The 15,530-nt window shown below is 36.7% G+C and overlaps 1 protein-coding gene across 1 annotated transcript in view; it reads left to right on the forward strand.

The window, feature by feature from the left end:
- Ccser1 (coiled-coil serine rich protein 1) overlaps positions 1-15,530 on the forward strand; it is a 1,130,812-nt gene that overhangs the window by 243,076 nt on the left and 872,206 nt on the right. The window contains 1 exon segment of the mRNA XM_028889267.1: positions 4,686-4,806. Coding sequence (XP_028745100.1) covers positions 4,686-4,806 — 121 coding nt within the window.

Here is a 15,530-nt window from a genome sequence, read left to right on the forward strand (position 1 = left end):
AAAGGCTTTTTCAGAATCTAATCAGAAGATCTTGTGTTTTTTTTTTCTTCCAGTTTGTTGGTGTAGATTACATTTACAGATTTTTGTATGTTGAACCATCCCAGTATCTCTGGGATGAAGCCTACTTGGTCATGGTAGATGATCTTTTTAATGTATTCTTGGATTCGGTTTGCCAGTATATTATGGAGTATTTTTGCATTTATGTCCACGAAGGAAATTGGTCTGTCATTCTCTTTCTTTGTTGAGCCTTTATGTGGTTTGGTTATCAGGGTAACTGTGACCTCATAGAATGAATTTGACAATGTTACATCTGTCTCTGTTATGTGAAATAATTTGAAGAGTATTGGTATTAAGTCTTCTTTGAAAGTCTGGTAGAATTTTGAGCTAAAACTGGCTGGTCCCAGACTTTTTTTGGTTGGGAGACTTTTAATGACTGCTTCTATTTCCTCATGGGTTATAGACTTTGAGGTCATCTTCAAGAGCAAAGGGAGTTTGAGGCCAGGCTGGGCTACATGAGTTCCTGTCTATAAATAAGTAAGTCTGAACATATGTACATAATGTTCAATTGCCCCCGTAGGCAAAAGTTCAGGACTTGCCATTTATAACTACTTTGCTTTTGAGTACAGAGTAATGGTGGCTGATGAAACACCAGCACCAGTGACAGGTGACTTTACATTCCATACTTTTCTAAACTAAATATCATACCATCCTTTGCTGTTTGTTCTTTGTGCAATAATTATATGACATTGTAAGTCATTTCAAAGTGGATGGCTTAGCACTGCTACCAGAGTCTACCTTTGTCACTGGGAGAAGCACATGGGGATTTGGGCTACCACCTCAATTGCAGGGAAGCCTGGCAGAGAACCAAGTACACACTGGAAGAACGTATAACAGAGGTTTAAATGGAGGAAGACAAATGGTACTCCTCAGAGCATCAAAGTGGGAACAGCAGAAAAGAACTAAAAATCACTTGCTCTGAGCCTTTCGCTGATGGGAGCCTCTGTGGATAAGGACACAGAAACCACTCTCTGCTCAAATGGTTTGAGCAATGGTCTTCAAAACTGTGCCTCCCTAAAGCCAAACACTTTCTGTTGCAGTTGACTTTGACTTTATGATTAGTAAAGCCTATTGTGTGTGTGTATCCATAAATAATTTCAGTAATTCATTCTAAGCACATTTAAATTTTTCTTTACCATAAGTATTAATTTGTAAGATATATCAGAAATGCCAGATAAGTATTTTTTTAAGTAGATTGTTCTGATATCATGAACATCTATGTTGTTTTGTAGAGTTCTTTAAGTGAGAAAATTCATTAATCTTCTGTAAAATCATATGATTTACCCCATAATGACTGAGAATTTTTTATGATCTTTCATTTTAATCTGTCTCATTATGGTATATTTTAATAAAAATGTGCTTTTCCATTTACTGTTATTCATCTTATTCTGAAATTTTTTTTCACCTACACTTTTGTGGGTGATAAAATTCAAGATAATTTGCAACTGGTATGCAAATTCAGTTCTTACATAGAGGAGCTTACATCAGGATCAGTACAAGATACTCATCTGCATTTTAAGTATCCACATGGGCTTGGAACAATGTCTTTTGCTGGAATATTGTTATCATATTAATATCCATTGCTCCATTTATCTCAGGGACACCTCCTGCCAGTGATGACTTCTAAGGGCTCTGTTATTTCTCAATTTCTGCCTTTGGAGCTCAATGTTGGGCTTATTTTTTGTTTTGAAAAGTTATCATTTCTTTGTTTCTCATTTGTATAATTTGAATTGGTCACACTAATTTTGTATAACATGATAAATGAAATTTAAAGATACTTGTGTTAGCTAGTTTTTGTCAACTTGTCACAAACCACAGTCATCTGGCAATCCTGAGCCTTGGTTGAAGGTTTGCCACCATGAGCCTGTTGTGTGGGGCACACCTCTGGGGGCATTGTCTCGATCGCTAATGGATAGCTCATTATGGACACTGCCATTATTGGGCAGGTGGCCGTGGGCTGTATAAGAAAGTTAGCAAGCCACAAGAGACAGATCAGTAAACAGGGTTCCTCCATTGTCTCTGATTCCACTTTCAGAGACCTGCCTCCATGGTCTCTGTTTCCCTTTCTGTCTTGGCTTCCCTCAGTGATAGACTGTTATCTGTAAGTCTAATAGACACTTTCCTCCATATGTTGATTTTGCTTTATTGCAACAACCAAGAAACAAATAATACAATACTGGAAGCTGAGTGCAGTTTAATTTCTTTTAAATACCAAGATTCCATCATTGATATGGCACTTTTCAGACAAAATTTTAATGGGAAAGTGAGGAACATTGCTTTGGAAGATCATGCTCTTGGCTGACTTGCATTTCCTGGTTATGTCTCTGGAGCTTTCAATATCCTCTATTCTCTTTCTTGTTTTTTGCTACATTGAATAAGAGACAAATTTGTGCTGTCATTTGTGTCAATTGAGTAACAGCATTTACATTCAACAGAAATGTCCTTGGGTTTCTATCAGTATTCATTTCTTTCCCATACTTTCATTTTTCCTGGCAAATTTATTCCATTAGATTGTCTGCATTTGGAAAATGCTACATAGGTTCTTTACTGGCTTCTGCTCAATAGCATGTGCCTAGTGGTCAGTAATTATCAGATTCTGAAAATGTTCACAAGTTTGCCATTGATTGTGGTCTGAATTTGTTGTTTACATAGTAGATTGTAAATTAAAAAAAAATTAGGGATGTTTATACTTTATACAATTAAAGTTGATTCACCATGCTAGCAGTAATTGAGCAATGTTTTCTTTGTGATAGCTGTAATTTCACTAAGATTCAAAATAATTTGTATAAATTAGAGTCATATAAATGAGGACTATATAATACAGATTTAGCTTAATTATCAGGAACATATAGGTTAAAGATAAATAATGTAATTGCATTCTTAACCGAATAGCTCTATGAGGTAGAATTCTATGATGACACATGATTGTTCCTAGAAACAGGAGACTTTATTTTTCTCTCATAGGAAGGAAGCAGATTCTTATAGCTACCTTGTATTCATTTCTTTTCTGGTTGCTGTGACAAAATCTCCTGGCACTGTCAGCTTCAGGAAAAAAAAAAATGTATTTAGCTACAAGGATCCTTGCACATTCTGCAATGTCAAGGGAAGTCACAGCAGCCTGAGCCTGAGGCCATGTTGTATCCACAGTCAAGAAACAGAGAGGGATGCATGAACTCTTATGTTCGTCTCACTTTCTCCTTCTGTACATCCAGAATCCCAGCCATGGTATTATCCTGCCATATTCAGGGTGCATCTTCCTACCTCAGTTCATCTGATAAATGCAATCCCTAGCAGAAGTGCTCAGAGACCTGTCTCCTACAGGGTACCTGATCTCGTCATGTTGACAAGAAATGTCAACCACCACAAACCTGAATTAATTTTTCAGTGGATTATTTCCACACAGATTTCTTTTTTAAATAGAAAAACATGTTATTGGGTACATTTCTAGATGACGTATAAGAGGTAGTAACTAGGATACCACCTGCCCCAGTCCACTTCTGGGGCCACAATGCTTGGCTCATGGAAACTTTTGATAGCAGTGCAGCCAAACCAGCACATTAACATTTGCCTCTTGAGACTCTAAGAGAAGAACTGTGTCCAGTTCACTTATCCAGATTTACTACTCACAGAACTTTGAGATAATAAGAGAGTGTTATTTTAAACAGAGCTTGTGTGGATTTGTTATGCAGTGATATAGTATTCATATAATATGAAAACTTCAATGGGAAAACTTGTGAATTCAAGTGTTTTATGGGTGTGAAATCAAGTGTTTTATGGGTGTGGGGCAGTTGAAACATCTGTTTGGGGGAAAGTAAAGTAGTCTGGACAGAGAACTGTTCACTGGTCTTGATTGTCAAGAATACAATCAACAACATACCCCAAGAACAATTATAGCTTCACGAAGCCTTTTGAGAACAAATCTCTATTTGGAACTAACCAAAAACTAGAAGGAAGTTAATAGCTAATAGAAACAGCCACCAACTGAAACAGTGACTATTAATATTGAAAGATTAAAAACAACTTAGTTTATTTGTCCAAGGGAAAGCTGCATTGCACAGCAATAAACCAACAGTACATTTTGTAGATGAATTTTATAAACACACATGGAACACAGTAAGCCATCTTTTTAAGAATGATCATAAAGTATGACTCCATTAAAGAAAGGCCACAAATGCAAATGCTTTATGGTAATATTATAACAGTAGATGAGTTTGGGGTTGTAGTTGGACAAGAAGGAGACCACAGGAGTTTAGGCACGTGGTAATTCATGAGTTTCTTTTGATCTTGACCTTGATGAAGGAAGTGAATTCTCTTTGTGAAGATTTATGAACTACATGTGCCATGACATACACTTGTTATCTGCCATTCAAAGAACAACTTGTCTTTTGGCTGCTAAATGTTAGAAATATCTTTTCCACTTTGGCAATAAAGATAAGTAAAATTGCCCAGGGTTGTACAGCTAACTAGTGAAAAATAATGTTCAAAAGAATTAAGGATAACTCAATGTTAATTAATATTTTGTTGAAATTTTCCCTGAACTTGACTGAAAATACAAAAATTAAGTGAGGAACATGAGAAGAGCCACTGAGTTATTTTAACATTTACAATGAATTGTTTTCAAACTCCAGTTTGCCGGGAAGATTCGTGCCATTCTGTAATGTCGTGTGCTGCTGTCCTTCTTAGCCCAGTGGACCCAACAAGAGAAATGAAGAAGCTAGAAGAACCAAAATATCCTGAGCCTTCCAAACAGTAAGTTGCCACGTAAGGTTCCAGGATGTGAGATATCTTCCAAGTACCTGAAATTACAGCTAGCCGCCCAGACACCTCCAGCATGTGATGAAAGTGACAGTGTATGGATGGGCAGAAATTTGCTTTGTTGAAAATTAATTCATTTCAACAAATCACTACTACCTGCTGCTTTGGGTGTCTGACCTCTGTCATTTAAGTATTATTTTGGTGTCCTGTTGTAGGCTATAGGTCAGCAAGGTGAGAAGTTAGCATTGTATCTGTGTGCGTGCTGATCCTGGATCAGTGATTTAGGAGTTGCAGGGTATAGCATGAAATGGAATCAGTTTGTATATTTGTTTATTTGTTTTTTATGTGAATGTGTGTGTGTGTGTGTGTGTGTGTGTGTGTGTGTGTGTGTGTGCCCTTATGTGTATGAGTCTGCAGAGACAAGAAGGGAGTGTTGGATTCCCCAGTAGTTGTCAGCTGAAGATGTGGGTACCAGGAAATGAGCCTAGGTCTGGAAAGGCTAAGGCCTTTTCTGCCTCTGAAGTCAGTTCTTGATATAAGCTTAGTTGAAAGTTTACTTAGATTTTAAAGGGAGTGCATGATACTATTTTAAATTTTTCAGTAAACGAACATAACTAGAACTTTACACTATTAGAGTTTTCTGTGTCACATGATATTATCTGGTAGAAGTGCAGAGGTTTGCCAATAATCGGTTGCTTTGATCTGTGTGCTGGTTGCCATGGACATGTTTATTTTTTAAAAATTTGACAAAATGGAAGATGATATAGGCAGGCATTTTCTGAATATGTCTATGTGCTCACAAAGAATATTTAAAAGATATAATCATACAATTATAGTTTATATATTTTCCTTTAAACAATACTGGCTCTCACCGAAAGCTAAATTTGATTTTATAATTAAATAAATGAAAGACTTGTATTCTTATAATTGTTAAAGAGTATTAAATTCATGATAACAAATGTACATAGACATGAAATGTCAAATTACAGCTACTTTTGATAGAATATTCAATTAATAAAGTGGACAACTTGCTGTTGATTTTCCTGAGAAAATATCATGATGCATAATATAAGGTCTCAGAATGAAGAACATATGATATGTGATATATATTGTAATATGTGATTATATTAAGCACGTAATAATTATATGTGCTATCTGAGATATATAACATGTGATGATATATGATGGTATAGACCTGTGATGAGATGTGCTATGTGACTTGTGATGAATGGGATTCAAGGTGATATGTGGTTGTGTATAACATTTGGTGCTATGTGGTGCTATTGAAATGTGGAGATATGTGCTGATGTGTGATATGTGGTGCTATGTGATATGTAGTTCTATATGATCTGTCATGCCATATCATATGTGATGATATATGATATGAAGTTCTGTGTGAAATATAGTGGTGCCATGTAATATGTATTGATGTGTGCTATGTTTTGCAGTGTTATGTGATTATGGTAATGTGTGACACATGCTATGTGGTATGTGGTGATGTGTGATGTGTCATGGTGTGTGGCATGTGGTGAGTCATGGCACTATGTGTTATGTGGCAGTGTGTGATATGTGATGTGATGTGAATGTTGCCTGTATTTGTTAGTGGCCCATCATGTTCTCAGGGGAAGGAGTCTTGGCACATAGTACTTCACTGCTTTGTGTTTGACTGGTTTTTGTTCTACCTAATGATATGCTCCCAAAGCAGTTTCCTACAATATAATCCTATTTGATACTCTGTGAAATCAATTAGGAAAATCCTTTAATGTTATATTCAATAATACTGAATCAAATGGAGCAATGCATGTATTTGATTGCATGAAAATATTCACTATTAATATTCTCATTAGAGAGGAAAGAAATACTAAGCAATTCAAGGAAGTAGTGATTGTAATTCAGTTTTAATGCAATCTGAAAGTGAAAACCATTTAACTGCACATAATGTAGTTTAAGTTTTAGGATCCAATAGTCATCTTTTGTCTAATAGGAAGAAAATTACTTCTCATATTTGCTCAATGAGTTACATTATATAGCCCAAATGTATTCTTTTATAGTTTGTTTGTGAGTCTACATAAGTTTTCATATAAACTTAGATCTTAAACTTTTTAGATTCTTTTTCAAGGACTTAAAATTAAACTGATTAACAGTTAATAATCTATGTATCTTTCCCCCCCAGTCATTACCTGCATCATAAACAGTGTGATTTCTTATTCTTGCATGTGTATGTGTGTGTGTTGTGAAACTGGTATCACTAACATGCTTTTCTTTCTATTCAGCCTGAGATTCCTCTCTTGCCTTAGGATCCACATTCTCATTTAAATGTTCTTTGCCAACAATATTATTAACTCATACGGATTTTATTGGTGTTTGCTTTTTTGCATTATAAAGATTGGTTAAATTCTGCTTTTCTTGTGGACATTTATCTGTTTGTGCTTTAGTTTCTCCATGTGTCAATTACGGTGACACCTTAACCTTGACAAGCATATAGTTCTTCTGCCACTGCCTCAGTTTCACCTGTTAGCATTATAGGTGACCCTGTATTTAGATGTCTAATGCTGAAAGGTGCTGTTGAGACATCTTTCCAGGTGTCCTATCAGAATCCCCAGTTGTGTCAAAAGCAAATTAGTGACCAGTTCTTTCTCTTTTAAAGTCATATATGTAACCTTTTCATTTATGTAAAGCCACATGATTTGTTTTAAATATTGGATTTACTTCATCATAACATATATGCAGTGCAATATCAATTGCTTCATTAACACTTACATTGTATTTTTAAACAGTTGACCTAATCCAGAAGGCATAAGTATCTCATATGTTTTGCTAACGCTAATCATCAATTATGCATCTACAGAAGCTATTCAGATATTTTCTAACGTGTATTTTCCATTTTTAAAGTGTGAAGTTATTAATCAAGTCACAATTATATATGCCCTGTATGTCACATACCATTATTTTGAAAAATTAAACAATTGGTATAAACAGATGGATGGGCAAAATATAAACACAAGGTTATTAACTGAAAATTATTGATTGCCAGAGAGAGACTCCCTAAGCAAACCAGCTTCAGTAAAACCAAGAGTAATAATGGAGACTGGCTCATGTTATTAAAATGTAGTTGGTAGGAATTTCTGAAATACTAGGGTGGGATTTCAAACAGAGCTGCTGAAGAGCACTGTATTTGCATCCCTTGACATCACTTGCCTATCCTCAGTTCTCACTTTCTAGTACTTTCATTCCTCAAATGTTTTCAGAATCTTAGCATCAACATAGGTAGATGTTCATCTTTCCAACACAGCCAGCACTGCGAAATGGTTTCTCTTAAATGGAAGCATGTATAGATTCCATTGCCATTGCCTTGGATTGTTCGAAATAACCATTTTGACACAATACTGGTCACAGAAATTTTTATGCTTTGGATCCCATGTGAAGCATGGAAGACAAGGTTATGTTGACAGTAAAAAGGATACTTGAAATTTTGAGTATATTGATGAATGAAAGCAAAAATACAGGACAAAATTTAAAGTAATGCATCAAGACAGAATTCAAAGTAATAGTATATGCTCAATTTAGTTTGTAATTTAACTTTGAATGGTAGAATTTTTATTATATTGAATTTAAAATTTGGAATATTAGGTACAACATGCAAATATTTTTCTTTCAATACACTTTACCAACCTGTTGTATTTTATGTTTTTTTTTATCTACTTGTGCTAACTGGGAAAAAGTATATGTGATTTCCTTACTCTTGATTTGTTTTACTTTTATTTATCTCACAGTACAATGCCTGAAACATGATAATATAAGAGGGAAGTAAGAATATATAAATTTGGAAATAATTTTCACAGCAAATCTATTAGCTGAGAAACTTTGTCACTTATTTTAGAGATAAGGCTGCTAAAGCCAGTGAATATATTTTTATTTTCCATAAGTGAAAAACATGCACAAATATTAGCTCACAATATAATACTGAATGATTTCAATTCTGTCACTGAGGGGCAAGCCTTGCATCCCTAGTATCGCTTTATTTCTGGGAGGGATTACTGCTCTAAGTACGTCATCTTCCTGATCTTGCAGGCTTCCCTTATAAATTCATACACCTCTGAATGTCTGAGGCAGAACTGAAGTGACATAAATTAAAACCCAGGAATTCTCTTGATAAGCAGAACCGGAGGAATTATCTTCATAGATTTGATTCAGTATGTGTAAGGTTATACTTAAGAAAGAAGTTATGAGAGTATCTTTCGATAATTTTATAAACTAAGCAGACTTTAGAAATCTCTGAACTGGTAAATAACACTATAAAACTAACATATACTCCCTTTTGATTATGAGTATTGTTTTTTTTGGCTAAGCATTTGTTTCCTTTACATTGTGTGTGGCTTGTTAATATATAAATATAATCACTTGAAGAAAATTCAGAATATTGGTCTTTATTATATTATTGTGTTTGTGTATTATTACATAATTTTGTAAGGTGTGAAACATTTCATGACAAAAGTATTTATATACTCATGTTTGATAGGTACATATTGACTTTGAAATGCTTTTATTAAATGGATACATTCATCTACTTTGCCTCATAATCAGGAAAATCTTAGATTAGGACTTCCTGGTTAGAACAATTGACAGGAAGAAGCTGTCCTTTCTAATAAGGCAAGGTGCATTTTCTGCATTATGGTAGAAGAGTTCAAAGGTTTGCTTTTGTCTACAGATCACCTTTAAAAAGTTGTGGGTTTGATTTATTATCTTAGCACTTTCTGAAATAGACATAACATTCAAGCTCTGAGGAGAAAGAAATCATCTGCCATTGGTTCTGGGTTTGACTTTGTGCTCTGTTAGAAAACTGCTTGTAGCAAATGCAAATCTTCAACCATGCTCAGAATCAGTGTCTGAAATGAAGGACCTTGTGGCCAGTCTAGTTAGATACACAGGGAAAGAAAAAATAAATTATGATATTACTTCTTTGTTCTTTTCCATATTTTAATTTTATTTTATATCCAGAACTTCAGGCTACCCAAAAGGCATGGTTTATGGCTTGGTTTGTGGAAATGCAGCATTACTTAGTTGTGTGACCGACTTTCTGGATCAAGGCCCCCCTCCATTTTATTCACTTTTGTTGACTTCAGAAAGGTGCCCTGAGGTTTTGGGGCTGCTGCTGTTGAATATAGAAGTCTGGTTTGCAAAGCAAGATCAAACCCTACTTACTTTATTTTCCAAAGCTACTCTCCAGTGCCATCCATAGAGTTGGTTCATCACAGAATTACATCAGCAGCCTGTTTCCAACATCACCATTTTAGGAAAATACTTATTTGTGCTTCTACATAGACACTCACTTCCCAGCTCAAGTCTTTGAACACAGATGGTACCAAAGTTCATGTTGTACTCTTGGCACTGCGCTTATTTAGGTCTGGAGGTTGTGTGCTGATGAACAAGTGTGGCACCTGGTGAAGTAACCAAAAGGACCAACATTGATACTTTCATTTTAACAAGAAATTCTAGATTATAGCTGTGACTGTAGCGGTAGGGCAGATGTGTGTCTTTCTGTAAGGGCTCATGGTAAGGGGTTTTGGAATGACCAAAGAGGTCAGAATTAATTCTCTTAGACACAGACATTTTAGCTAAGACCTAAAGGATCTTAGGTAAAGAAATGGAAGAGCAAAGGAAGAGTTTGCTGGCAGAGAGAAAGTCTGATTATATGTTTTGTAGTGGGAAATATGGGAAAATTAAAACAAGGGTGATGGGATGGCAGGAAAGCCAAGATATGTATGTAGGGCCTAGGTGACAGGGCCAGTCAGACGTTGTGAAAGTATTGTCTTTGTTTGTTATGGACAGCAGACTGTGAGTGACTGAAGCGCTGTTGGGCAGGAGTTCACCTGGAATAGACACTATTTCTTCCCCAATCCTGGCTTAGCAATTCTGTTCAGGCAGCTTAAATTTATCTGTGATGGATATATTGACAGCACAGAAGTTGGAAAATCCTATACACCAGGGCTTTCCCTCTCTTCCAGAGAGCTAGTAAAATGTCCTCTGCACACCACTAAAGGGAGGGGCAGATTTCAGAGAGTAAGATGACTTTGACAACAGCTTCCACTGGGCTGTTGGCCTTGAAGATGGTCAATGTGAAAGGAGGATTTGGTCAGCCAAGGCAGATTAAATAAAGTTGCTAAACTGAGAGCATCACACAGAGTGGAGAGGGGGTATCATTTCTATTACTAATTGTCCCGTGTTAAAATCCATAATATTGTGGTCATTCTAATACTAAATATATAATTGGCATATTCTAAACATTTTAGTGAATATTGTAAATGGCACTTTATAAATGAGTCACACACAGAACTCACAAAATCATTCTTGGGATAAAATCCTCTGTCAATCTCTGTGGTCAATTTACAATGCAAATGCACAAAAGAACAACCTATTAAAAAGTCTTCATATAAAACCCATGACTCAGCTGGGCAGTGGTGGCACATGCCTTTAATGCCAGCACTCGGGAGGCAGAGCCAGGCGGATCTCTGTGAGTTTGAGGCCAGCCTGGACTACCAAGTGAGCTTCAGGTAAGGTGCAAAACTACACAGAGAAGCCCTGTTTCGAAAAAAAAAAATCCCATGACTCTTCCTAACAATTTTCCTTTATTTACCCTCTATCACTCAGTGCATTAAAACTTTCCATTATGAGTTAAACTTTAATACTAAGGCATGGAGAGTACAGAATCAGAATATTACTATGACTATGCATACTCTTCCTTATGCTGGTGTTTCAAAATCAACAGCAACATGTTTTTTATTTTCTTATTCCAAGCATAGAAGCAGTTGTCAGAGAGATAAAGGAGGAGATTGCTGTAGACAGATCCTCACCCAGATATGAATCTCTTCGAATTTGAGGAGGAAGTGTAGGGAGGAGGTATTTTCTAAACACAGCTCATAGAGAGTTCTGGAGGATCAGTTTCCAACTTCTCTGCAGCTGATAGCACAAAAGGCAGATGCCAATTTCATGCCTGGCTGCCTGAGAAGCAGGCTTGCCCGATCTGAAGAGAGAGAAAGGCTGGCCGCTGTCAAAGCAGCTCCCTGTGTGCAGAGTCCACCAGGGAGGACAGTGTCCACGGTGAACTAGGCAGAGAACAAAACACAGGCTGATGCTTCCTGGGCTTGTTGCTAGGGTGCTATAGCATGCCGGCTCTAAGAAAGCCTTGAAGAGTCTGCTCAGTGCAAATGTGCTTGTCTCCAAGCCAGATTGCCCTAATACACCTAAGCTGGACTGAACCTCTTTCCCCACCACCAGAACATGGGACCACGAGGCTGAGGAAGTTCATTCTCCTCATCCTGGTTTTCTCTTGCTAAGGCCTTAGAAGGAAAACTGGGTACTTGTTTTCGTCTTGACTGCGTGTTATTGTTCTATAAAACAATCATTCTGAATTTTCTAAGCTTGCCTCTTGACGCCTAGGTCTGTCCCTTTCATCAACGTCTTCAAAGGAGTTGAATTAGTACCTTGGGCTTGGCTCTTGAGAAGATTGTATTACATCCTTTCTCTGGCTGTGCTCCATTGCTCATCACAAAAGTTGAAGAAACTCAGGCTTTCCACCAACCAATACTGGGCCCTGCATTTCCTGCTAAGCGACCCTTGCAGAATACCTCTAGTTATCCAGTCACCACTAGTAGTGAACAGATCTTAGTGGGGCAGCTGAGGCATTCAAACTCAGGCCTTTCAGGTAAGCTGTGTAGGGAAACAGCAAGGTGGAAAGGAAATGGGGACAGGTTTAGATTTTTGGTCAATTAAGTTGTATTGACTAATCACCTGTGAGAGCACAGATGGCCACTATCTCCCTCTGTGTCATAGTCTCTTGATCAATTTATTATAAGATGTGGCATCATTCACATATGGTTTATAAAATTTTAAAACACTACAGATAATTGACTTATGTTGGATGACCCCAAGGAAACAGTGTCTTCCAGACACAGCTGGACTGATGTACATATGGACTCACAGACCCTGAGGCTACACACAGAGGACTGCACAGGTTTGAGTCAGACAAAACCCCAGCTGTAAAAAAGAGGAAGTGGCACAAAGTCCCTTCTCTAATCAGGAAGCATTTTGCAATTGATACTTGACAGGAAAGGGAAAATCCGGTTTCTCTAATGGAGTATGACTGGATATATCAACCACATTCCAGAGCAGACCCCATGCCCAGGAGTAGTAGACAGCACAAAATTAACTCTGTTTTTTATAAGCTTTTTATTTCATTTTGTTTTGACAATTTTGTCGTGTTTATATATATTATCATTATTATTAATATTTTTATCGAGAGAAATGGAGGGACATGAGGCTGGGTGGGTAGGAAGTGGGGTGGATCTTAGAATAGTTGGGGAGGGGGCCATTATGTATTGTCTGAAAAAAAACTAAATAAAAAAAAATACAGTGTTTCTCAAGAACCAGGAGATTTTAATCAAACAAACAAACAAAAAAATTATAAGGAGAGCACTCTTGAGAGGAGCTTTTCTCTTGATTGATAGCATTGTTATTTTATCTTCCTGCCGTTTATTGCTCCTTAGTCAGTCACGGTATTTGTTCCCTTGTGCCGTCAGCTTTTCAAGTCAAGAACTCCTACTGTCATGTCGTGTCTGCTTTGACAGGCCTTCTTTGTAAGCTGAGCATGTAAGTGCTATTTTTCAGATGACTTGGGACAACTTGAGAAGATGATTGAAGTGTTTCAGTTCACCAGCAAGTTCCCTTTATGGGGTAAAATAAATACAGATTTGTCAGATCCTTGAACAAGATCGCAAGTGCGTTTTCAGTGCTGTACAAGTAGCGCCTGTGTTTGCACACAGGCCCATAGCCAGCTCTCAGCCAGCCCTGCTAGCTTCCTACAGTGAAGTGACCATTTCATTTGAAGGTATCCTATAACAGTGCAAATAATAGCATAAATCTTTTAATAACAGTACGAAGTTATGGTGTCAGATATGAACTTCCCATTTTCTCCACTTTATGGGGCAGTGACAGGCAGGCAAAGCTAAGACAGCATCATTTGTTTGTCAAAGTTACACAGTTTAAAATGTGTGGCAGAATTGCATTGGAAAGAAACAGATTCAAAATCATTTGTAAAATTGTGGTGAGCAGGTGTACAGTTCTAGAAAATAAAGAGATGCATAGTGTACTGTGTAATTTATTATTTTACACATCTCTTCCAGTGAAATTTTCAAAAATGTGTTTATGTGCTGATTTTTTAAAGAAAGCATTATTCTTGTATATCTGTATGTGTGCATATCTGTGTATGTGGGTGTTTGTATGTGGCTGTCTCTGTATATGTGGCTGTATGTGCATGTCTGTGTATGTATGGGTGTGTGTATATACATAACTATGCATGTGTGTGCATGTTTGTGCATGTCTGTACATGTGTGCTTTGTATGTACATAACTGTATGTGTGAGTGTGGGTATGACTGTTAATTTGTGAGGTAGGGGTGCATGTGCCATTATAAATCATTATAAGATATGTATGCCATATAAATTAGCACATGCACAACAGCAGAATAAATAGAACTAGAATCACTCTTCTTCATTGCTGCTCATTGCAACCCTTAGAATGTTTGCATTTATTCTAGTATGTCTTCACAGATAAACTGAGAAGTTTGATTCCTGGTGCTTTGGCCTTAGTTCTCTCATTTTACTTGGTACATTTTAAGAGTCTATTATATCAGCCATATCTTTTTTTGGCATTTCATTGTAAATGGCTTTTATTAACTTCATAAAAATGAGACTAAAGTATCTTTTCTATGGCTGCTAGACACTTAAGAATGTGTAGAAATAGGGCTGTTGAGATGGCTCAGCAGGTGAAAGCACCTTCTCCCAACTTTGATGACCTGAGTTCAATCATGGGGCTAACACAGTGGGAAGAGCTGACTCCACAGTTGCCCTCTGACATCCCCACATGAATCTCTCTCTCTCTCTCTCTCTCTCTCTCTCTCTCTCTCTCTCTCTCTCTCTCTCACTCACACACACACACACACACACACACACACACACACACACACACACACGGATTAAATGTAAAAACAAATGGAGATATAGCATAAAATGTGAAAAGTAACCAGGTTTTATCCTCAGTAAAGGTATCCAACTAACATTCCCCATTTTAACAGGTAATATAAGACAGTTCACCAAAAAGGGTGTCCTCAGATAATTTAGATATATCATTATGACATTTACTATTTTATATAATCTAGCTTATAATTTTCCCATACTAAGGGATCAGAAATAATGGCCTGCATGAGGGTCAGTGTAGATCTAAAGGGCATAACAAAGATTTGTTTTTAAAAATGATTTATGGAGGTGGGTTAGGAAGTAGGAGAGAATTCCATAGCAAGGAATTTATGCTGAAGATTTCTAGTCACTGTGCATTCCATATGACTAAACTGTTGGAGTAGTGAAGATGGATTTCAGAATTACAGAAGCTGTAGGACACTCCATCTGTGAAATCTCTTCCTATCTAAAGGATCTGTTCTGATGAAGGTCACTTGTAATTTTTTCATGATCACACATTTATTTGATTTTAAAACATCATTATTTACCTTAGTATAATTAAGGTATGACATGATTTCCTAAATATGACACGATAATTTTTAACCTAGAAAGAATGAGTTATAAGGTCTTTAAATGACAATGCAATTTGTTTTATTTACCTTGCTTTATTTTTATATGTGTAAGCTATTCTGTGCCAGTTATTATTTCA

This window comes from Peromyscus leucopus, chromosome 3 (genome assembly GCF_004664715.2).
Source record: "Peromyscus leucopus breed LL Stock chromosome 3, UCI_PerLeu_2.1, whole genome shotgun sequence".
NCBI lineage: Eukaryota > Metazoa > Chordata > Mammalia > Rodentia > Cricetidae > Peromyscus > Peromyscus leucopus.